Raw genomic sequence first — 26586 nt, 5'->3', positions numbered from 1 at the left:
GGTGTGTTTAAATTTATTTTTTCTATATTTTTATGTAATTCAGGTCTCCAATAAGCAGGGCAGTGGTCTCATACCAGGCAATGAAATTCATCTTCCACCTAAAGACATTCACAAATGTCCACAGTGGGATTTGAACTAGCTGCCTGTTGGTTGAGGATTGAGTATGCTAACCACCCAGTCAACCAGGCTAGCAATGTGCAGGCTCAAAATGCATAAAAATCTTCTTTACTACATCATTGCTAATAATGATATCTTCAGAACTGTTTAGGATAATAAAAGAATATCCAGAAGAATGCAAAATAGGAAGTGATCACTATTTAGTTTTAAGCAGTACTTGTATGTATATTCAAATATACAAATATTATTGGAAAGAAACTGAAGGTAACTGAAACCAAGAAACAAACCTTTAAAGACCCATCATCATCACTTTCCTGATATGTATCCCAAAGGGATGTTCAAGTTACTATGACAGCACTACATGATTAAGTTTACACTATTATTAATCTCCTACCAGCAGTTTTCTTCCAAATCAATCTGTTACTTGTGAGCATACCAATATTGTCATATCTAACATTTTGTGTTTCTAAGGCACTTCTGACCGAATCAATCCACCTAGATCTTCCACTGGGTCTCTTTCCTGCCATCTTGGCATCAAACACCTGTTTTGCTAATCTTTCTTCACCCCATTCTATTTAAGTGGCCATACCACCTTAGATTAGTTCTGCTGACACATTCTTGAATGCTAATAATGTCAAGTTCCTTATTTAATATCTTCATTTTTAATATGATTCTGCCATTGATGCCATCAATTCACTCCCCTAATATTTTTCCAAGAACTCTCATATCTGTGGTCCTAGTCTTTTATTGAGTGCTTTATTTCTAACCCAACTCTCAGATCCATAACATAAAACTGGTTTTAACATTGTCTTGTATACTGCTAGTTGGGGGTTTTGGCTAATTTCTTTCTTATTCTGTTGTCTATTTCCAGATTTAACCTGCCATCTTCACTAAAAACTGTGCCTAATGGCTGAAATATTTTACTTGTTCTATAGGATCTCCATTCAGAATGCAGCTGAAGTTTTCTATGATCCTGCCTTTTTTTCATAGTTTTGGTCTTTTTATTGCTGATTTTCATGCCAACTGTTACAGCTGTTATTCAAATTAGTTAGCGAATCCTGGAGACTTGCACTTGATATGTTTATGAGTACATCATCTGCATATAGCAAAGAACTAAGTTTCATATCTCCAATTCTAATATAAGACTTGATGCCATTTTCTTTCATAATGTGATCCATATAGATGATGAATATGAGTGGAGATAATGGGCATCCCTGTTTTACATCAAACCATCTTCCTGTATTTCCTTCAATTCCTGCTGACTGACAACTTAAAAATTATTATTGGTAATCTTTTCACCTCAAAATGCATAATCTTAGACTTTGCCACATTAAAGTGACATCAATTCTCCTTTGGCCAGTTTGCCAATCTATCCAAATCATCTCTATTAACTACTTCTCTACTCAACTTTGAATCATTGGCAAATAACTGAACAGTTCCTCTCAGATCCTTTCCAATATCATTAATTCATGTATAATTTTTTTCGTGTAGTGCATAAAGGCTAAAAGCCTCAACTTGAGGCTTTTAGCTTTTATGTTGAGTGGATATCAGCATATTTATGCTGATATCCACTCAACATATTTACATGCAAGATATATGGAAAACTTATAAACAAATTGGCTACTGGCTATGCTTAACTATACATATATGTAAATGAGTGATTTAAATTATCAGATTTGTGATCAAGAAGGGAAAAGTCATTCACTGAATCCCAGAATCACTTCCAATTACCAACACCTTTCTAACATGTTTCAAAACAGAATGGTTTTTTCATCAGGTGGCAAGTTAAAGGAAAGCTCAGTGATCTGAATAATCTTGGAAAAGGGAAAAAAAAATTAATATATAAGGATTAAGAAGAGCCTACATAGCTTATTTGCAAGGATACCCTTTGGTTGGAAACACATAGGATTTGAATTTTGCCTAGGATGTGAAGAACTTTTATCAGGGCTTTTTGATTGAAGGTGAATTAACTGGTACCATACAGTGGTAGCATGGTTATTCTCCCAGCAACTCACATTTTACATCCTGCAAACTGGCAAACCAGTCAGAAGAACATGCAACTGACAGCCATAATATACTATGCAAAAACGATTAACCACTTTATCAGGGCATTAATTAGGTTTCAGAGAATCCAAGATTTGGCCATAACAGGCCATTAAGCCTAACATGCAAGGGGGAAATGGGATAAGGACTAAAAGCTTCAAGATATTAGAAAAAAGATATCTTTACTGGCCAAGTAAGGAAGATAAAACTGCATACAATCTGATTATATATGAAGCAAAAAAATTTTTTGTTCAATCCTTATAAAACTAACAAATCTGAATTATGGAAATTTAGAATATTGGCATATATATGTATGTTTGTGACTATGACAATTCCTGTTTATCCAATGTGAAGATCCTCTTACAACTATACATTTATTTTCAATTTTTCCTTGACTAGATAACTGTGGAAAATCTTTTCTCCAATTTACAAATTTCAGAGAAGCAAAGTTGGAATATAACCATGGTCCACTTTCAGAGGTAGCATGAGCATCTAAAATGACAAGAAACAGTTTGTTAAAATTTTAAGTAATCAAAATTATGTTTCTGATAATTATTCTAAATTCTCTTGTTATTAGACAACCACAGAATAAAAAGACTTTACAGCTATCATTTTCTTAAAACTCATTCACTCTGCAAATTTTTGTGGAATATGTTTCACCTTGTAATTTTCTCTCTCTCACCAAGTAAAATGTTCACTTTTTACTTCCTTGTTCACCACTTCTTTATAAAATGCCTATAACTTCTTTAACAATCGTAAAATTGACTTGGAAAATGAAAAGACATGCAGGAATATCAAAGAGACGGGAACATATGTGGAATTATAAAGCAGGTGATTATAATAGTCTTAGACGTCAACTTCAGGAAGTTTCATGGAGGGAGGAATTGGAAGGCTGGGATATCATTAGTGCTTGGAAAATTGTGAAGGAATATTGGTTAGCAGCAATGGTAAGCTGTATTCCACGAGTGAAGAAGAGAACACAATTTGGAGTAAAGTGGATGACAAACAATATTAAACAGGAGCTACATGCGAAAAAGAGGCTATGGAAGAGATATAAGGAGACAGGTGAAGAGAAGATGCATGAAGAATATAAGACACAGGCCAGAAGAGTGACTAGTATGGTAAGGAAGGCGAAACTGGAATATGAGAAAAGATTGGCCCTTAGATCCAAGGAAAATCCTAGGGGAATTTTTAGCTATGTGGCCAGTAGGATTTGAAATGACTGTGGAAGAATGACATTGTGGGATAAAAATGGGAATAGAGTGACTGATGCAGAGGACATAGTGGAATTGTTCAATGAACACTTTATTGGAGTATTTCATCCTGGAGGAGTCAATTTGAATACTAGAGGGATAGAGCAAGTTCAAGGTTTAGAGGTGCAGCAGGAGAGTGTGTTCCACATACTGAGTACTCTGGATGGTAGAAAAGCTGTGGGACTGGATGGTATTTCATCATGAGTTTTCAGAGAATGTGCTAAGAAACAGACAGTGCCCTTGACCTGGCTTTTCAATGAAAGTCTGGCTGTGGGAAAGGTGCCCATGGAATGGAAGGAAGGCAAGATAGAAGGCATAAGGGCAGTAGCAGACTGGAAGTGTCTAATTATAGGCCAGTTTGTGTGTCATCAGTAGTTAGTAAGATCTTGAAGAAAGTAGTGAGGGACTATATACAGCATTGGGCAGATGAAGTAATGTTATCTGTGAGAGTAAACATGGATTTGTGAAGGGGCGCTCTTGTTTTAGCAATATGCTAGCCTTTTATGATAAAGTTACAAGAGCATTAGATGAGGGAAAGGCATATACTGCCATTTTCCTAGACTTAGCAAAGGCATTTGACAGGGTGCCACATGATAAGCTGATATTCAAGTTGCAGCACATGGGTTTAGATGTCAGATTGGTCAACTGGATTCAGGATTGGCTGTTCGATAAGTATGGGAGTTGTGTATGGTGGAGCAATATCAAAGAGGCAGAAGGTTACAAGTGGGGTTCCACAGGGCTCAGCACTGGGACCTATATTGTTTAACCTTTATATCAATGACATTGTCCGTGGATTGCAAGGGGGTATTCGGTTGTTTGCGGATGATGCGAAGCTGGGAAGGGTCATTAGTAATAGTACAGATGTGGTAGCCCTGCAAGAAGATTTGAAGTAAGCTAGATAGATGGGCAAATGAATGGGGGGTATCAGTTTAATGCAGCAAAATGTAAGATCTTGAGGCTTGGGATGCTGCATACTCTATGGGAGGAGTTAAACTGGAGGAAGTAGGAGAGACAAGAGATCTGGGTTTGATGATTGATAGAAACCTGAAATTTAGGGGACATATTGCAAAGGTGGTGAAGGTAACACAGAGGATTGCTGCAATAATGAGAAGGACACTGACCTGCAGAGATAAAATTTCTCATTCCGTTGTATAAGACTCTGATCAGACCACACTTAGACTATTGTTCTCAGATCTGGTCCCCAGGATTTGAAGGGGATAAATTAAACTGTGAAAAGGGTACAAAGGCAGATAACAAAGATGGTGTCGGGACTGTACAATGTTAGTTATGAGGATCGGTTGAGGGAGTGTGAACTGCAGAGTTTGGTGGATAGAAGAAGGAGGGAGTGATATGATTGAGACTTTTAAACTGTTGAGAGGTGGTTACAGGATTGATGCTGGGGAATTCTTTCACTTGGTTGAACAGCGGGAAGGAGTCATGACAAGAGGCCACCCTGGAAGTTACGAAAGGAAACTGTGAGAAAGATTGTGAGGAGTGGTTTCTTTGCATGGAGGGTGGTTGAACCATGAAATGAATTGCCTGATGTAGTGGTGAGAGCTAGAACGGTCAATGCATTTAAGGAGTGGTATGATAGACTTTGTGTTTCCTAAGAGGGACCTCCCTCGATGAGTCTTGATAGACTTGTGTTTCTTAGAAAGGACCTCCCACGATGAGTCTTTTGACTCCATCGAGGCTTGGATAATAATAATAATAAAATAGCCAAAGATAGTCACTCCTTTCCCCAGCCTCTTTTTGCTGTTTGTCAAGTTAGTAAAACCTCCAAAATCAATCATAATCTCTATGTATCCTCCTGTCTTCCATGCTGTGTAAATTAAACTTTATCAATCGATGCTCATGGTTCAGAGTAGTAATTACAGAACAGTTATATTACCATAGCAGTATGTCTCTGAATCCTCTGAGTCTCTTCATTATAAGAAAACTACATGATCAAATACAAGTAGTCCAGATGGACTGAGCAAGCTTTATATAATGGGAAAAATAGTCTCGTCTCTAAATGTCCGTCTATTAATAACACTCCATATATCATCAGAATTCTTACTGCTGCTTCCTGAATTTCACTACTACTAAATTCTGTTTCTCCTTTAGCCTCTTGAAACATGAGTTGATCATGTTTCAAGCATCCTTTCTCCAACATAAGTTGATCATGTTTGTAACATTTCTTTCTCCGCGTTCTAAAGTATAACACTTTTCACTTAGTAATACAAAGTTATCATTCCACTCATTTGCCTTTCTGGTTTGTTTATATCATTCTATAGGGGGGGGGGGCATAACAGCATTGTGATTCCTTATACTATAATTTCATCTAGCTCGGTTTCATCTGTAAATAGCTAGCTGGCTCCTTTTAAACTACTTAGATCATCATAAAACGTACAAGGTAAACGGCAGCAATAAAAGATCAAAACCTGGTATTGAGCTGATTGCTTTTCGAAAATGCTGTCTCCTTTCCATATACACAGATAATCCCCTTGCCAACCAATAGCCTGTTATGCCTTATATTGCTTATTTTGGGTTACAAATTGAATTGCGGTAACTTCTAGTTGAGGGGTAAGGAAATAAATGCTGCTTGGGAACTGACAAAGAAATATATAAAAGCATCAATATGTGAATGTATTCCAAAGGCCAAAAGGCTGAATAAAGTAGGTGTAATGAATGAATGAGGAGTTTAAGCATGAAATCTAGAAGAAGAAGGTACTTTGGAGCAGTACAAGAGGAATAATGGTAATAATCAGTTACATCAAGAGTATAAAGAACAAGCCAGGAGAGTGACTCAGTTGGTAAGGAAAACAAAAGTTCAGTATGAGCAGAAATTGGCAAATCAGGCAAAGAAAAACCTTGCAGAGTTTTTTTTTTTTTATATATATGTGGCAAGTAGAAGGAAGAATGATCATGTTAAGATGATGTTAATGGATGAAAATGGTAGAATGGTAACTGCTGCAGAAGATATTGTTTTTTTGATATTCAGTGATCAATTTATAAGGTGTTTCATCCTGATCAGGGTGGAATCATGAGGAACTTTGTGTAGAGGACATAAGAGAGGATGGCTTGATTGTGGCTGAGCAGGAGGAATTTGAGGAAATAAATAACCTTGATGTCAATAAGGCGATAGAATTTGATGACATATCACCACACATCTTAAGGTAATGTTACACTGTTCCATGTAACATTTAATGTTCCATTCTTACATGCTCTTTATATCCAAACAAGTCAGTTGTCCCAACCACCACCACCAACAACTTACTTGTTTCTACTTCTCTTATCTAACGCATCAATTATTCTGCTAATTTTCCCTCCTGGTAAATACACCTTATGGAACCTCTCATTTAACATACCTCTAATAATGGAATCTCCATACATCACTATTCTCAAGTCATTGGTGACTTCTTTTACTTTGTTTTCTTTCATTCTAACCTTTTATACTTATCCATTCTTATCCACCACAACTTCTCATCTCACTATGCATATTTTTCATTTCACTTCTCATTCTGATCAACTCATGTTTCAAGTTTTGCATCCTGACAATTACACTATCTGTCAATTATTTTTCTTTAATTTCTCCATTCCAATGTTCCTTTGCTTTCACAGTGTCACTCACTTTCGTTTCTTCAGCTATACTTTCTTTCGCTTCCATAGTTCCACTCACTTCCATTCCATGATTTATACAATCATTCACTCCTGCAATTATGCACTCTTTCATTCCTTGTAAGCCAGTTTTACATTTACTGATAACTCATAGTTCAACAGAATATCACACTTTCGATATATCTCTACCCTATCTTGTCTCTTGTTCAGTCTCTCCACAAGTACACTCTTCGTATTTCACCACATGGACATGTTGCATTCACAACAACGTACCATCCTCGAAAAGTCCCTACTGCTAATGACATTCAATTTTCGCCCTGCCTGATTTCCCAATCTCATTTATACTGCCATTTTATTGTCGTTCACTGCAAGCTTCAAAAATAGCAAAAATAAAAGCCTATTACAAACACACAATTCTCCACAATCACTCAGTTATGCTAAGCTATGAAAAATAAAACTACTGAACTACACCAAAACAAATCTAAATTGCTACTTTACTACATTTTACTACAGAAATAAAAACTTATCTTTTCAGCAGCAACTTTTGCCAGCCTAGCACCCTCCAAGTGACCCTCCTCCTTCAGGACACTGTACCCCCATGTACAACTTTCTGATGCCTATCTGACAGCCAGTCACCGATTCAACTGACTAGTCTGTTATCCAATTCCATTTCTTTCATTTTATTTAAAAGCTTGTCATGTGGCAGTCTATCAAAAGCTTTTGCAACATCAAGTATACCAATGTATATGCATTTCTCTTGTCTAAGATATTTGTCACCTTGTTATAGTACGTAAGTTTGCGCAGTTATCCTAGTGGCTATGCGCTTCGTAACGATATGCCTTGGAAAGGAGTGTCCTGGGTTCGATTCCCATCACCATCGTGAGTTTAAGGATCTTTCTCAGACATAGCCAAGTTAGCCGGTCTTGGGTGTGGACAGCAGGGTTTTTTCTAACACGTAGAAGGGAGAAGAAGAAGTTATAGTACATAAGTAAGTTAGTAAAACATGATCTTCCTTTAACAGACCCATGCTGAGAATCACAGAGAATACTGCTGTTATCAACTCATTTCTGTATCCCACTTCTCACCAGTCTCTCTAGTACCTTAACCAGAACTCCAGATGTAGAGATTGGCCTATAATTTATAGCCACACCTTTATTACCATCTTTATGCAGTGGAACAGTTTTGGCTTCTTTCCACTCTCTTGGAACCTGTGATTGTGAGTGGAGTTTTGCACTTCCCTCTAGTTGGTGAGAGTGATCACCTGGGTTGTGACTAGCCATATGAAAACTTCTATGAGGAAAGGATATATGTGGAATTACAAGGTTGGTGATTATGAAAAGCTTAGGAGGCAGCTTGGAGCTATCGCATGGAATGAGGTGTTAAGTTGGCAGGAGATCATGCTTTATGGATTACATGTGAAATTTTTGCTACTGTTGTACAGCATGCTACCAGCCTTAATGCTAAATTAACATTGTGAGCTATTAAATGCTAATTTTGTACAAAAATATCAAACACGTGCAATTTTTCAGACATACACATATCAGACTAAAACTTGAAGATGATGGTCAGCATGGATTTGTTAGGTAAAGCTCATGTTTCAGCAAACTGCTTATGTATTACAAGGTGACAAATTCACTTGATAAAGGAGATGCATATACAGTGGTGTACTTGGATTTTTCAAAAGCCTTTGATAGACTGCCACATTACAAGATAGTAGCTAAATTGAAACAGATGGGATTAGATGAGGCTGATTGGCTGTTAGACAGGTACCAGCAGCAGCAGCTTGTGTATGGAGGAGTGGTATCCCAAAAGAGGAAGGTCATTAGTAAAGTGCCACAGGGATCCACAGTTTTGGGACCATTATTGTTTAACTTGTATATATTATAGCACTATTGTTTAATCTTAATAACATTGGGACCAGCTTAACTGGAGATGTGTAGCTGTTTGCCAATGATTAAAAGTTGGGAAGAGCTATGAGAAGTAGAGCAGATGATGTAGCCTTGTAGGAGAATTTGAATAGACTGTGATTGGACAAATGAGTGCAAATATCAGTTTAGTATTGCAAATTGCAAGATCTTGAAATTTAGTAGGCAAAGTTTGGATGCAGAGTATACAATTAATGGAGAAATTTTGAAGGAAGTATAAGAAATGAAAGATCACAGAGTGATAGTGGACAGAGACTTGAAGTTTAGGTCACATTGCTAAAATTGTAAGAACATCTCAACAGATTATGACAGTAATGAGGTGGATATCGACATGCTGAACCAAAGGTTATGGTTCCCTTGCATAAGGTTTTGATAAGGCCACATTTGGACTACTGTGCACAGATTTGGTTGACTGATTTTCAGGAGGACGAAGTTGTATTGGAGAGGGTCGTGAGAAGGTTTTCGAAGGTTAGTGTCAGGTCTATGGAATGTCAGATATGAGGAGAGATCGAGGGAATGCAATTTGCAGAGCTTTACAAATAGAAGAAGAGGGATATGATAGAGACATATAAGTTGCTGAGGGGTTGTTACAAGATTAATGCGAAGAAGATATTTCATAGAGTAGAGGGAGACAAGGGTAGAACTAGAGGCCATCCCTGGAAGCTATATAAAAAGGATATGAGAAGGGGAATGTATGGAGAGTGACTGGTGAGTGGAATTCATTGCTTTTAAATGTGGTGAGTGCAGAACCCATGAACAGGTTTAAGGCACAGTTTGATCATCTTTTTACATGAGAGATTGTGGACCTCCTGTGATGAGCCCTTTAACACCATGAAAGTCAGATGTTAATCATAACAATAATGATGATGATGAGTTTCTATCAACAAAAGTGGATGTAGTTTAGCAGAACTGAAGATGGAAATGCTGTTGAGGTTGAAACTAAGATCATGTATATTTATGAAGTGAATATAGAAGGATCCAGAATGTTTGCAGTTAATTACATAGGCTATGCATGATCCCTAAGCAGTAGTTACACCTGGTTTCCACAATGGCTATCGGTAGTGTCTGATTTCATCAATAACATTTCCTTTTGTACTCAATATGCCATTCTTCATCACCGTTTTGATATTTTTCATCCAAGTTTGATATCCTTAACACTGGGCAAAGATAGGTTCAGCTAGATTTATATGCTTGAATGGGGTTGCTGTGGTGATTGTTTTGAGTTATGGACAAAGTAACTAAAAATACGAAGCCAGTATATTACTGTTAATATTATTACCCCATTTGTACTCAATATGCCATTCTTCATCACCATTTTGATATTTTTCATCTAAGTTTGACATCCTTACTATCACTTGGGCAAAGATAGGTTCAGCTGGATTTATATGCTTGCATGGGGTTGCTGTGGTGATTGTTTTGAGTTATGGCCAAAGTAACTAAAAATACGAAGCCAGTATATTACTGTTAATATTATTACTTCATGGAGGTGCCCATAATAATATTATGGGCACCTCCATGGAGTCTGAAGATTCATTGCAGGAGACCTAAACTATACACGCAATCTATCATACATCTCCTTGAACCCATTAAACAGATAAAGCACTCACAACTGACTCTGACAATCCGTTCCCAACTCTCTAAGCAAAAAAATCTAGTCCTCACACCCTTACTAATCCCACCTTTATTCAACTTCCAGGAATGACCCCTTGTTCTGGCCCTTCTAACCAAGTGCTGAAATATATTCTCCCCTACATCAATCCTATAAAACTCTTTAAGCAACTTAAATGTTTCTATCATATCCCCCTCTTTTTCTCCTATCAACCAACTTCTGCAATCCACACACCCTCAATCTATCCTCACAGGGAGCATTCCTTTTGGCTGCAATTCGTCTGCTGTCATCAGTAGTACCCCTCCCCCCATCCTATCTTCTCTATCTTCCCTAAAAATACTAAACCCTTCACATTCTATCCCTGTAATGACATCATCTACTGTTAGCTAAGTATAACTAATGCCTATAACTTTTGGCAAGGTTGCAGTAACCTATGCCAAAACTCCTCCCTCTTGTTTCTGATAACTCTGGCATTAGTATGTAGAAACTGCAGCATCCCTTTATGCTCCCACCTGCCTTTTCTTCCTGAATTGACTAACCTATTCAATATTTTTGCTTGAGAGACTAGATTCTGTACTTGGTGATTCTCACTATCCTCATGGGTGCCTTCATACAAATTCACATGCTTTCACCCTAATTGCTAAGTTTGCCTGAATTTGCATTTCAGCATGCTCAGTGAACAAAGCTCTCTCCAGACATCTAACAACTAAACCATTGAGATGCAGTCCTTCAGCATTATACAAATCATTCTTTCCATCAAACACAGAACTCAGATCCACAAATCCTACATCACTCCTTCACAACCTATGTGTTCAACCATTAGTTATCAATGCTCTCCTCCTCAGTTCCCCTCTATCATAGTATGGCAGGAGACTTACAGTCTTCACCTTCTCGCTCTTCACTTTTGCCTCTTCTAACAACTCCTTTACAACTTTCCTCATAGAATACTTCTTGCCTCTCAAATCATTTGTGCCAAACAAGGCAATCAGTTCCTTTGCCTTACCTGTGTCAGACTAATGTGTTGATTTTCCTAGGATGAAAAACCCACGTTTCCAAGAGAGGAGAAAACCATACCACCTGCATATGCTTGATTCTGGGGGAATTACCTTCAAATGTATTGTTTATAGCTATTATTAATTCTGATCAATTCATTGGTGAAAGTTGCTTGTGACATCAAGTGCAGGTTGTTCATTCTACCTCTGTTAGTGAGCCTAAAGCAGCGACAACTAAAAAATTTTCTAGGGGTCAAAGTTTCATTTTGCAGCTAATTTACAAATGTCTTCCTTTTACCGTTTCATCTGTTTCTGTGCGCAAGTTAAGTATGAATATTGTTATTTTTTGTCTCAACTGAATGTGTAGTAGCCATATTTGAACTCCTGACAATATGAAGTTGAATAGCTTGCTGGTATTTACAGCAGCAAGGTGTGCAGAATAGTGTTTTTCATGAAGGCACTATTTACAGATCCACCTGGGCTGGCTTTCTATAACTAGTTTTGTGAGAATATTCTATCAAGCATCAGCTGGTTCCAGACTAGACTTTTTTCGCACAAGGTTTAGGAACTGCTTTACTGAAGGCAGAAGAAAGGCTGGTTCAGGTCAGTAAGTAGATTTTATATGCAGCTTTGTCATCTTTAATAAGCAACCATGCATCCATTGAGAACAGAAATCACACATTAAACTCCTTCTAGGTTCATTGATATTTGGTCTGCAGCTATATCATTGCTTGGTTTGTCTGTATTAGTTGAATGGCTTTGTTGCCACCATCCATCTTTGCTTCAAGCAGTCTACAAGTTTATATGCAGATTCATCAGTCCACAAGATATGCATCCACTAATAATAGAAATCATAAATAAAATTCTTTCTGGATTCACTGATCTGACAGTCTGCAGCTACAATACTTCAAAATTTGTTTGATTTTTCTGTGTTAGTCAAATGCACTCCACTAGCAGGACCTGTTGCAATTTGTTTTCACCACCTTTGCTCTGCACCAAAGACATAAATTATATATTTATATATAATTTATATAAATAATAGAAATCATAAATAAAATTCTTTCTGGATTCACTGATCTGACAGTCTGCAGCTACAATACTTCAAAATTTGTTTGATTTTTCTGTATTAGTCAAATGCACTCCACTAGCAGGACCTGTTGTTGCAATTCAGGACTGGAGTGACTCGTGGAAAAGGTGGACTAACCTCTTGTCACTTGCCTTTAGTATCCCATAATGCAAAGCACATCCCCTTGCAGACATGTATAATGTTATGCATTAAGGGAAGGATCACTATCCAGACCCAGAGGTGATACCAAGGTGGAAGCAATGAAGAAGTCATATTTCCATATACCAGTTGCCAAAAGGTGTCACACCTTATTATTAAATTACTCTGGATTTAGAGAAAGATGTTGGAAGTTTTTTCACTTGGTTAGACTATAGATTATATATTTAGTTTAATCCTTTATCCAAGTGTAAGCAAACAAAATTTGCACCTGAAGTATCTTCAGGATTTGGGCAACTCGTGGCAACGGTGGACTAACTTCTCATCACTTGCCTTTAGTATCCCATAATGCAAAGCACATCTCCTTGTGGACATGTATAATGCTATGCATTATGGGATACTAAAGGAAAGTGATGAGAAGTTAGTCCACCTTTGCCACGAGTTTCCCCCATCATGAAGATACTTCAGGCACAAACTTTGTTTGCTTATGCTTAGATAAAGGATTAAACCAAATATATAATTTAAAGTCTAACCAAGTGAAAAAACTTCCGACAGCGCCAAAGACATGTTTGAGTCGAGTCAAGTCATGTGTAGGTGCTACTTATTCATGGTCAATATTAAGACTATGACAACTTTGGATAAACATTCGAAACAGATTTTATTATTATTATTATTATCCAGGCCTCCATGGAGTCAAAAGACTCATCGTGGGAGGTCCTTCCTAAGAAACACGAAGTCTATCAAGACTCATCGAGGGGAGGTTCCCCCCCCCCTAAGAAACACAGTCTATCATACCACTCCGTAAACTCATTGACTGTTCTCACTCTCACCACTCCATCAGACAATGCATTCCACGTTTCCAGCACCCTCCATGCAAAGAAACCACTCCTCACCCTCTTGCTCACGGTTTTCTTTCGTAACTTCCAGGGATGGCCTCTTGTCATCACTCCTTCCTGTTATTCAACCAAGCGAAAGAACTCCCCAGTGTCAACCCTGTAACCACCTTTCAAAATTTTAAAAGTCTCAATCATATTACCTCTCCTTCTTCTATCCACCAAACTCTGCAGTCCACATTCCCTCAGCTGATCTTCATAACTAACATTGTACAGTCCTGAAACCATCTTTGTTATCCGCCTTTGTACCCTTTCCACGGTTAATTTATCCCCTTCAAATTCTAGAGAACAAATCTGAGAACAATAGTCTAAGTGTGGTCTGATCAGAGTCTTATAAAACAGAATGATAACCATTTTATCTCTACAGGTCACTGTCCTTCTCATTATTGCAGCAATCCTCTGTGTTACCTTCACCACCTTTGCAATATGTCCCCTAAATTTCAGGTTTCTATCAATCATCAACCCCAGATCTCTTGTCTCCCCTACTTTCTCCAGTAGGGGAGACAAGAGATCGATGTTTCCCAAACCTCAAGACCTTACATTTTGCTGCATTAAACTGACATCCCCATTCATTTTCCCATCTATCTAGCTTATTCAAATCCTCTTGCAGGGCTACTATATCTGCACTATTACTAATAATCCTTCCCAGCTTCACATCATCCGCAAACAACTGAATATCCCCTTGCAATCCACTGAATGTTACTGATATAAAGGTTAAACAATATAGGTCCCAGTACACTTCAACTTCTCAGAATCTATTGCTGTAATATCATTTGGTGTGGAATTTTGATGGGAATAAGGATAAAATGAGAGCTATGCATTATGGGATACTAAAGGCAAGTGATGAGAAGTTAGTCCACCTTTGTCACGAGTTCAGAGCAACATATTCCAAAGTGATCCTTCATGCTTTATGGAAATGCACATGTACACAGCCTGGTCAAAATGCTATCACTACCACTATTATTTCTCAATCAGCCAATCCACCCTGCCAGTCACGTGTGATACTGGAGGTGTGGGATGCACTGTGTTTTTGAAGTTTCTGATTGACATGGTTAAGAGATGATCTGATGATCTTCAAAAGAGAATGTTTGTGGGATATCATTGAAGGAAAGCAGTAGCCATGAAAGTGCCAATATTGTAGGGTAATGTAGTTAAGGTGTTCCAAGAATAGAGGATCCCAAGCAGAACATCAGTTGCTGAGCCAATGGTGGGCACCCATGATTCAATGCTTTTGGTGAATGTGGGTTAATGTGTCATGCCGTGCTTGCCAGTATCATTTACAAGTGGTTTGCTGATCATGACAGTGACTTCCATGTGTTACCATGACCATTAAATTTGCTGCATTTGAATCTCGTATAACAGTGGTGTTCAACCTTTTTTATTACGCAAAAGTAGTAAAGAAAGTAGATCGCCGAATAAAAAGTTAATCGGCGATCTACTCTCTTATATATAAGTTATTCGGCGATCTACTCTCTTATATAGATCACGTTCCCCCAACCTGATATCTGATTACGCACAAATAAACAACTAAAAATAAACAACTAAAAACTTTATTTGTGTATTTAAAAATTTATTTATCATTTTTAATTATTTTAATACAACAAACATTTTAATACAACAAAAAAAAACAAATATATTGGAATAAAATATTTATTTCTCTATTTTGGAAAACCAAAGTTAGAAAAAACAACAGATTGAGTACAAATTCACAAGTTACAGGAAATGCTGGTTGATTAAAAAAAAAAGTTAATGTGACATTTGGCATTGTTTGGACATCGCAATATTTTCATAGTCAAGTTGATATGAAGAAGTGGCCAATCGCAGACAATCATCCAAATGATCATTTGTAATTTAGTTTCTTAATTGATTTTTTATGAAGGTCATATTTGAAAAAGCAGATTCTGACAAGTATGTCGATCTGAAACACGACGGAATTTTTCACGCAATATCAGTTAATATTGGGAATTTTTCATGTGCATACTTCCAAATGAATTCATTGTTTATTTATTTTAAATGTAAACTATTCCGAATGTTTATCATCTCAAGTTCTACTTCAGCTTGGTTTATATCAAACAGCCCACTAATTTTATTTGAAATTTCTGTGATGTTCAAGTTTTCTTGAAATGGATTATTGATAAAAGATACAATCATTTCAGTTTTATTAAAATCTTTAAATCTTGAATTTATTTCTTCCTCAACTAATTCTATTTCACGAATAAATTCTTTTAAATCATAGCGAAGCATTTCTTGATTTTGTTCAAAAAATTTTAATAAATATGGGAGATGTCTAAATTTGCGGTCATTTATATGTTTCTTTAATAAAAGTAAGTATTGTTGGAAAGTTTTTATTGAACTTAACATGTCAATTAAATTTTTATCTCTACCTTGTAACTAAATTTAAATGGCTTAATTTTGTACAGAAATCTACTAAAAATGATAAGTGTAACAACCATCTTTTATCACTCAATTGTGGATAAATATCTCCTTTTTCATTAAGAAAATTTTTTATATTGTTAATTAATACAAGAAATCTTTCTAAAAATTGACTTCTGCTGAGCCAGCAAACATTATTGTACAACAGAAGTTCCCTATCATCATCTGCCTGTAATTTAAATAACTGCTGTTGCTGGGCTTTTCCTCGAACAGAATTTATAATTTTAAATGTAATATCCAAAACATCTTTTGTGTTTAATCTTTTACTACACAGTACTTGTTGGTGAATAATACAGTGATACGCTAAAAAATCTGGATATTTGTCATCGTTTTTACATAATGAAATGAAGCCTGATTTATTACCTATCATTGCAGGAGCACCATCAGTAGTAATAGACACAAGTTTAAAAAGCAGAAGTTTGTGTTGTTTCACAAATTCATCAAATGCCGAAAAAATGTCTTCTCCCCTAGTCCTTTCCAATAATAGTATAATTTTCAAAAGTTCTTCTCTTCTTTACTTGAATAATCTTGAAATATCACGCGAATAAATACCATTAACTGAGCAAGATCAGTGAAGTTGTTTGATTCATCAAATTGTAATGAAAACGCAACACACTGGTGAATGTCTGCATTAACCTGGCCTGGAAGCTTTTCTCCGGCAATCAGAACTCTTCCTTTCGCAATTTGAAACCTTGTCTGTGGCCTAGAAGTAGTCTCTCTCGCTAGCGACGTCTCGAACCGAGAAGCTCCTTTCTGGAAGCGGGAAACTCCTCTCTCAAGCAACGTGAATCTGGGCAGTCTCTCTGACGGCGACTCTGGACCGAGCGGCCTCCTCTCTGACAGCAATTCTGGAACCGGGACCCCTTCTGCTTGCTTCAGTCCCTTTTTATTAGCCTCCTCTAAGATCTTGCATGAAGTTTGGCAACCCCCAAAGAATTGGTATGAGTCTTTCTGGATATTAAATCAAGTTCGGCATGCCTTTTGTTCTCCTCCGCTTTCTTTTGATTGTAAGTTGCCGGCCATTGGAAAGTTTCTGACTGACTTCGTAGATGTTTACACTTAGAGCCTGCAAGCCTTTCTCACACATACAAGTTTCAATAACCATCTTTCTAATGCCGCCATGTACAGCTTCGGTGACAAAAACATTGCCTTTGTTTTTAACACTCTAACATATTCTTATTAAAGCAGTATATACAGTTAGCTTCAAAAAGAGTTATTTACAAAAACATCTAATACAAACTATACCAAGACAAACAAAGTTTATTTTTTTTAAATATTCACATAGGACTTAACCTAAATAAAAAATCGATATAATGTGCTTTGGAATATTTAAGCTACAATTGAGTTTTTACACTTTACTTACAATCGTATTCACTCGGCTCGCTGTTTGACTTCCACTGATCCAAATTAATTCATTTACCCGGACTTATAAGAAAATGACTGATTTGACAGTTTTAACGAAAAATAAATAAACAATAGCAATACACTTAAAGCGAATTAAAAATAATACAAAATAATGATAAATAAAATATTATGTTTTCAGTTTTAATTAAATTTGTAAGTAAGGAGGAATACACAAGAGATCGACGGGTTGAACACCCTGTCATATAACATATCTGGAATTATGTTGATCAAGAGATCTGCCATTTGAATGATCTGCCCTGAACACTTGCAGATCTACAGAAGCAGTCTTGATGATGTTATACAGCTTCTTGCAATGTTTGAAGGTCATAAATAATCCATGCCACAATGTGTAATAGCAGTTCTGGCAGCAAAAAAAAGGGAGGGAAGAGGGAGTTGTGGTCATAATATTATGACTTGTATATGTCTGTATAATTAAAATGTATCAACTGTAATTAGTGACTCCATAAGTATAATAAAGACCTGTGAAAGCACATAAGCTACAAACAAAAGAGGAAAGAGGAACTGTTAGATATAATGTATGATAAAAGTTTTTCTATGTTACAGTCTGCATTATTCACATGATCAATAAAATTCACATGATTAATAAAATTCACATGATCTATAAAAACTTATGCAGATCACATTGAACTGCTGCACACAGATTTAGTCTGATTTTCATGAGTCGATGAAAAGGCTAGAAATATTCCAGAGAAGAGTAACTTACTTAATATCAGGAAGCCTCAGTGTTAATGACTGACACATCATCTGTTGTCATTTATTTCATTAATTTAAATGACTCCATTTCAAATTCTGCATCACCTGATTGCTATTCTTCAATAATCACCAAGTCTTGTACAGAATAAGTAATTTTTGAATAACATGAAGATGGCCACTGAATTAGAAACCTTTATGAGGATGTATGTAAATGTCCCTTATGCAAAATACTTGTCATCGACCTGCATCACCACATGTTCTAGGCCACTATTTAAGAAATGTTGCTGGTCAATAATCATCAGTAGTGTTGATCACAATGGGAAAAACAAAGGATCTTTCAGAGTTTGATAAATGACTTATTTTCGGTGCCCATTTGGCTGGAGCCATGATTTGGAAAACAACAGAACTGGCTGCTTTCTCAAAAGGTGAGATATCCCAGATGTTTAATCAGTGGAAAAATAACCCACATTGCTTGTCTGAGAGGCATAACTGTGGTTCTAAGGCAAGTCTGTCAATTGACATTGTCATCTGAGAAGGTTTGTATGGATAAACAAAACTTCTTGCGTTTTCACAGAAAGTTTTCAAAACTTCTCAGGTGACATCGTCATCTGAGAAGGTTTGTATGGATAAACAAAATTTCCTGTTTGCAGCAATTTGCCAAAGCATTTAATAAGGTTCCCAACCCATATCTCACTGAACTAACTGCAGGGAATTGAAGAAGATATTGATATTGGTAGTTGCTAAAAGAGGTCCAACATAGTATTAAGTTCAGTGGTGGCTCGTGAAGTTTTAATTGGGGGGTGCTGCCTATACAAAAGAATTTTTAAAAAATTCTTTTTTTTCCTAATCAGTAACCAATTTATTAATAAATAAATCTGTAGATTTATTTATTAATAAATTGGTTACTGATTAGGAAAAAAAGAATTTTTTTTTAATTATTTTGTACAGGCAGCACCCCCACTTAAAGCTTCACGGGCTGCCACTGATTAAGTTTCTAATTCAGTGGGTGGTATGTGTAGTATCCTGTGGAATGAAGTTTATCTTCACTATGAGGTAGTTGAAATATGAATGTTTCTTCAAAGAAAGTCATGAAAACCTTTTACACTACCTGAATTTGAATCAGAATGATTATCCCCCCCCCCTCCCCCAAAACCTTAAAGTTTAGGAGATTCTCATCTTAGTAAATATCAAAAATAGTTTGTTTTTTAATATTAATCATTTTTAATATTTTTCTAGCACAGCAACCAATTAGTTCACCATTATAAACCAATTGTTGATTTACCTTGTATTCCTGTTTCTTTGAATTGCTTGCAAACACACACACACACACACACACACTGACAATGTGCTTCCACCTATTTTTGTTCTCATGTCCAAATAGTATACCATCATGAAATTAAAGATAAAGCTGACCTCCAGGCATCATTCTTCTTTTCCGAGTCTTGTGGATGGATGACTGACCAAGACAAATCGTTTAATGCTATATACTAAGATTACCTCAATGTGCATCCATTCTTGTTTGTCAGAAAAATATCAGAAGAATCCTTAATTCTTCTAATTCAGAGATGCATGAGAATGAGGTTCAAGAGCTGATGCATAACCTAGATAAGGATTCTGCAATAGGGACAGATTTGATATCAGCATGCATGTTAAAGAAATGTTCAGCTGAATGGGCTAGGCCCTTGAAATGTTTGTATAATTTGAGTCTCAACTCAGGGACGATTCCACAGGAGTGGAAAGAGCATGTGATGCATGGGTTTACTAAAGGGTTACAACTAATGTTGCATCTGTATGAGAAATTTGTTATCTATATATATATATATATATATATATATATATATATATATATATATATATAAATACAACCCGGAGGACTATTGCTGTGCTGAAATGAACCTATATAGATAAAGAAGTCAATTTACTCTTCACAAAGCCTCAATTTGACCACACAGGACTGCTGTACCTAGATTTGTTCTCCTTGGTTTGTACAATAAATGAAGGTGTGGAAAGAGTACAAAGAATAGTTACTAAGATTATGTCAGAATTATGGAATGTAGATTATGAGAACAGATTGAGAGTGTAGACTGCAGACACTGGTGATATGACTAAGGTCTATAAACTTCTGAATAAGTCCTACAAGATATCATCTGATGAAATTGTTTGTTATTTAGAAGATGAAGAGAGAGAGAGAGAGAAAAAAAAAACACAAGGATATCCATGGAAGTTGGTGTGCAGTTAAGAAAGGGGTGAAGGCTAGATTTTTCCTTCATAGAGCAGCGAGTGAGCAGAACAGTTTGCATGCTGAAGTAGTAAGTATATTTATTGGGAATAAGTTTAAGAAAAGGTATGACAGCTGGTTTAGGTGATCTATGGCCTCCCCTCAATGAGTCCTTTACTCCCTGGACATCTCAGATAATCATAATAATTTTCCTCAGATTTCCCTTATCTAATTCTATCACTTTATTAAAGAAAGTAAGTAATTTATGAAGGAAATACCTCTCTTTCACAAATAAATTAAAGATACCAAGAAATTATATACTTGGTTTAATCCTTTATCCAAGTGTAAGCAAACAAGTTTGTGCCTGAACTATTTTCAGAACTGGGGCAACTTGTATAAAAAAGCTAATGAATTCACATCACTTGCCTTAGTATCCCATAATGCAAAGCACATCTCCTTGTGAACATGTATAATGCTATGCATTATGGGAAGAGTCACTATCCAGACCGATTTCAACCTTTATTGAGGTCTCATCAGTGTGAGCAAGACTCAGAGGTGATACTAATGCTCTTTTATACAAGTTGTCCCAGTCCTGAAAATAGTTCAGGTGCAAACTTTGTTGCTTACACTTGGATAAAGGATTAAACCAAGTATATAATTTCTTGGTATCTTTAATTTATACTATAACCAAGTGGAAAAACTTCCAACAACAACAAATCTCTTTCATAAAACTATGATGTTCTCCTGTAGCCTTTTCCTGTATGTTAACCACCATTCCAGTCTATAATTTACTGTTTTGGATCCTCCTTTATGTAATGTTTTCACTTCTAGCCCCTCTGTTAGTGCTGAGCCTTATACTAAACAACTTGGTTAGGCTTTGTCAATTCTTTTGTACATTTTCCTAATACATATACAGATGTCCTATCTAACCACATTGTGATCAGTTATGCAACATATTAAATCTGCCATCTATCTTTATTCTCACATTTGTTCTCATCACCATTAACTCCATGTTGGAGATCATTTTGCAAAGGTTGTACACCCCTTCAAAGTGATCAATTTGTAATTTAGTCCCAATCAATAACAAAAGGTGACAAATGTTCATGGGTAGAATTTGTCATAAAAAAAGACCAAAAATATGACAAAAATACTGTGAAACCAATGATTAATTATATTATTAACCACTTAAATTCCAAATTACTTCTGGAAATGATAATTTGTAAATCCCTGAGTAAATATTTTAATGACATTTGACTACATAAAATACTTGACTTGTAAAGTTACTAACTCTTGGAGTCATAATTATCAACACAATAAAAATTGCAAATTACTGACAAGTTACAATTACCTATCCAGAATGTTCTGCCTTTAGCAAGCTCCTTAAGCCAAGTATTATGTTCTTCTGATTCAATAATTACCAGATGACCCTGAAATTCATTGTGACATAAATTCTGAGCATCTTTCCAAGTTGTGTGCTGTTTAAAAAGTCGGAAACAACTTTTATCATACAGTTGCCATCCTATCAAAATAAAAAATAAATAAATAAATAAATAACAAATATATATATATATATATAGTGTTTGTATGATTATAAATTTATACATATATATATATATTTATACATAATATTAAGCCAGCCTGGTTGGCTGAGTGGTTAGTGTATCCGCTCTCCAGCCAAAAGACTGTGGGTTCGAATCCTACCATGGGCATGGATGTTTGTGATTGTGTGTGAAAATGCTAGTGGTGGTGGAGGGTGGTAGGTGGCATTGGTATAGATGATGAAGGTAGTTGCAAGTTGGTGGAGTGGCAGAGACAGGGAGTTGTAGGACAGTGCCCTCCCTTGGTGAGTCTTTGGACTCCCTGGAGGTGTTGCATAATAATAATAATTAATAATATTGAGTTTACAAATGATGATTGTATTATGGAACAGTTATTCCAAAGATAAAAAATATTTAAAAAAAAGATTACAATATAGCCATTCCTTTATATTAGGGGAATATCTGAGAAAATAGAATACCTGCAAAAATATAATACAATATTAAGGGCAAGAATTATGCACAAAATTTCCTGGTTTCTGAAGCTAATCAACCAGTTCAAAACTATCAACTGTCAGGCCAGTGAAACCTTTATCAAATGCACTAATAAAAGACAAATATATGGACATCAGGGAAGTGCTTGCATCTTTTAAGTAGTGCAAGCTAGGGCAACTTCGATGCTGAAGACTGTATTCTCATAAGCTCTCTGGGCCAAAATTTTGGAACTTTCAAAGTTTCTACATATATTTGGCTTTGAAATAATGTTGGATCTTTAATGCCAACCTAGTTAGCCTAATGGTCGAGAGCAATTAGCGTATCTGCTCTCCAGCCAAAAGACTGCGGGTTTGAATCCTGCTGTGGGCATGGATGTTTGTTTGTGATTATATGTGAAAAGTCTAGTGGTGGTGGTATGCAGGCAGTAGATTCCGTTGGTGTAGATGATAATGGTAGTTGCAGTTCGCTGTAGTTGGTGAATTGAGTGGTGAAGATTGAAAGTTGTAGAGTAGGTGCCCTTCCTCAATGAGTCTTTGGACTCCTTGGAGGTGTCACATAATAAATAATAATAATAATAATATCCACTATTTCTATATATATAATTTAACTGCCAAAATAAAGCTGTATGGCTTGGTAAAACTATAACTTATAGAACAAGATTAATTTGTTTCTTGAATATTCCATCTCTTTTTCTGCCCATTAGTTAAACTTTATAACTTTGTAATCTACAAACCTTCTTTCTATCCTCACAGGAAGAAGATTTGTATATTACAAAGTTATTTTTTAACTAATGGACAGAAAAAGAGATGGACTATGGTGTGCTCGATTAACCATTTGGTCACTTGCCTCTGGATCCTCTCTAACACTTCCCAGGTGACCAAATCTGTATACAGTATTCCTTATAAATCAGGAAAATACAATGACAAGTAGAATACACTTTGTTTTCTCTATCTGTCATTATTCTTCAATATGCCTTCTAATCTTCAATTAACTGTCAATCAAATCCATAGCCTTGTCAATTTGCTGCAGTTCACTTCCATCAACATAATACACAATAAATGATATTTTTTATTCCAAAAAGCATGACCGTACCATTTGCTACATTAAACGTACAACCATTATGATTTGTTAATGCTGTCAGTATATTTAAATAATTACTTTGGATCCACAGCAGTGATCCAAGACCAAGCCCTGTGGTACACCACTGGTCATCTGCCTTTAGGATTCTACTCCATCATAAACTGCTCATTGATATCTGTCCATCAACCATACTTTTATCCATGTTACCAGCATCATATCCATCCTCATTTTCACCAATTTACATGATAAAATTTCATACAATATCCTATCAGCCTTTGCAGGTCTAGCAGCGTTCTTGGGGATAGCTGTTTCTCTAATCTGACTCAAATATCACTTTATTATAGAAAGTGAATATATTATTGCTAAGCAAGATCTAGATCTACTCTGCTGCCATAGAGTATGGTATTCCTATTATTCCATTCCTAATTCTGTCCTTAACCAAATTTTCCAATAACCCAATACCTTAACCACCACTCCTGAGACTATTTGGTCTATAATGTGGTACTTCTGTCCTGGCACCTCTTTTACTGTAATGAAACTATTTGGGCCTCTTTCTGCCTCCTTTGCATTTTGTCAAAGACACTACCAATTTTCTTATTACATAGGCTGATATTCAGTCCATTCCATTTGCAGTAATGAGATAGAGAGAAGGGGCACTCCTAAACAAAAATAGCCTAAATACCCATAAAAATAATGAGATACAGATTTTGTAATATTCTATACTCCTCAAATTCATCTACCTCTGCTCATACACTAGTCCCTGTCACATCTGTCACTGCATTATCTCCATTTGGATGAGTCCATTCTTGGAAAGTGATTACACAATAACTCATTTATTTCATTTGCTTGCTTCCATCACCTACCTGTCATTAGCACTCATTAAAGTTATCCTTCCAAATAATCATTCTTCTTTATCTTCATTACACAGAGAAAGAATTCTTTTTCAACTGCTTGGTTAATTTGCCCTCTTAATCTGATTTGCCTTCCTTACTATGGCCAGTCTAGCATGGTAAGGAAGGTGAAATAATACTGAGAGTAAATTAGCAAAAAAAAAACCGTGCTACAGTGCACACAAACTTTATATTCCCTCTGCAACATTTTCCTTTCTTGTTTTTATACAGCTCCCTCTTACTTCTGAAACTTATCCATTTAACTCCCACCTCATTTATTCTCCTGACCCTAGGTAAGCACTCTAATTCCACTTCTCTCACACACCTCTTGACCATTCATCATACACAGTTAACATTCTTCCTTTGTATCTAAACATATATTATTATTATTATTATTATTATTATTACGGGCAACTCCAGGGAGTCATTAGACTCATCGAGGGAGGCCCCAAATCATTTTCATCACAACTATTCGACATTCATACAGTATCTATCATACCTCGCCTTAAACTCATTCACTGTCACAGCATCCACCACAGACTCAGGGAGCGCATTCCACTCATTCACTACTCTAAAAGTAAAGAACCCAGCTCTAACACCTTTACTAACCACACTTTTGCCCAGTTTCCATGGATGTCCCCTAGTCCTCCCACAACCAGCCCTGTTCTCAAAAATATCTTCTGAATTAATTTTATAGAAACCCTTCAGTAATTTGAATGTCTCAATCATATCTCCCCTCCTCCGCCTATCAACCAATTTTTGCAACCCACAAATCCTCAACCTGTTCTCATACGGTTCATTCCACAGACCTGCTATCATCTTGGTCACTCGCCTCTGGATCCTCTCCACCTCCTCCCCATCAAGAAGAAACCTAGGTGACCAAATCTGAGCACAGTAGTCGAGATGAGGTCTTATTAAGGCTTGATACAGAGGAACAATAACCTGCTTGTCTCTGCTTGTCAACGTATTCTTCAGCAACCAAGTGATTTGATGAGCTGATTTGGCCACTTTTGCAATGTGTCCCCTAAATTTCAATTCCTTATCCACCAACACTCCTAAATCTCGTGCCTCATCAATTTCCTGGAGCACGGTTCCACCAATGCAGTAAACTGCCTCCCATCTTTTCACCCCAAAATGCATAACCTTACATTTTGCCACATTAAATTGACATCCATTCTCCCTAGCCCAGACCTCCAATCTATCCAAATCATCCTGCAAAATTTTGACGTCATCTGCATTCACTATTGCCCTACCCAACTTCGCATCATCCGCAAACAAATGAACTGTTCCTCTCAGATCTTTTCCTATATCATTTATGAACAAATTAAACAGCAGTGGTCCAAGAACAGATCCTTGTGGTACACCACTAGTCACAGGCCGTCTTGTGGACTCTACTCCTGAGTAAACCACTCTCTGATATCTCTCCGTCAACCACCCTCCTATCCATCTCACCAACCCTATGTCCATTCCCATATGCTGCAATTTACTGATTAGAATTCCATGTGGTATCCTGTCAAAGGCCTTAGCAAGGTCCAGCAGAATCACTGTAAACCCATTACCCTTATCCAGTTCAGCCGTCACTGTGCTATAATACGTGAGCAAGTTACTGAGGCATGACCTACCCTTCACAAAACCATGCTGTCCCCGATACAGTATCCCATTTTCTTCTATCCAATCTTGTATTTTCCTCTTGACTATTTTCTCTAAGACCTTGATAATGATTCCTGTTATGCTGATTGGCCGGTAATTTTCAACAGCAGCCTTGGAACCACCTTTGTGCAGTGGAACTATTTTCCCCTCTTTCCACCCCCTTGGGACTGACCCAGTCCTGAGGCTCAAATTAAACATAATGGTCAAGGGCACTGACAATTCTTTGGCCGCTTCACGTACGACACGAGCTGGTATACCATCCAATCCCACAGATGTATTGACATTGAGGTTCTGTAATAGACTAGTTACCTCTACCTCATTCATCACAATTCCAGTATAAGCTGTTGGTTCCTCCATTTCCGCAAAGCCACCACCTGGATGATATACTCTTGCAAAGTGCTCGCTCAGTAATTCCACAACATCGACTGATTCAGTTACCTCCCTACCCTCAGCATTTTTTAAGATCATTCTACCATGAGCATTTTTCCTTTTACTTGCAACATATTGAAAAAA

At 36.6% G+C, this 26586-nt stretch overlaps 1 protein-coding gene across 1 annotated transcript in view; it reads right to left on the bottom strand.

Moving 5' to 3' along the window:
• Positions 1-2238: 2238 nt before the first annotated feature.
• The window catches only part of LOC150100756 (FRAS1-related extracellular matrix protein 1-like), a 114690-nt gene continuing 90342 nt past the window's right edge, over positions 2239-26586 (bottom strand). The window contains exons 7-8 of the mRNA XM_090402001.1: positions 21772-21942; positions 2239-2652 (exon numbers count right to left, since the gene is read on the bottom strand). Coding sequence (XP_090258127.1) covers positions 2441-2652; positions 21772-21942 — 383 coding nt within the window. The 3' untranslated portion in view covers positions 2239-2440. The remainder of the gene's footprint in view (positions 2653-21771; positions 21943-26586) is intronic.

The sequence above is a fragment of the Typopeltis vanoorti genome, chromosome 12 (genome assembly GCF_054136105.1).
Source record: "Typopeltis vanoorti isolate ZY-2024b chromosome 12, IOZ_Tvanoo_1.0, whole genome shotgun sequence".
NCBI lineage: Eukaryota > Metazoa > Arthropoda > Arachnida > Uropygi > Thelyphonidae > Typopeltis > Typopeltis vanoorti.
Note: the sequence above shows the minus strand (reverse complement) of the source record. Positions and strands in the feature narration are given on the sequence as shown.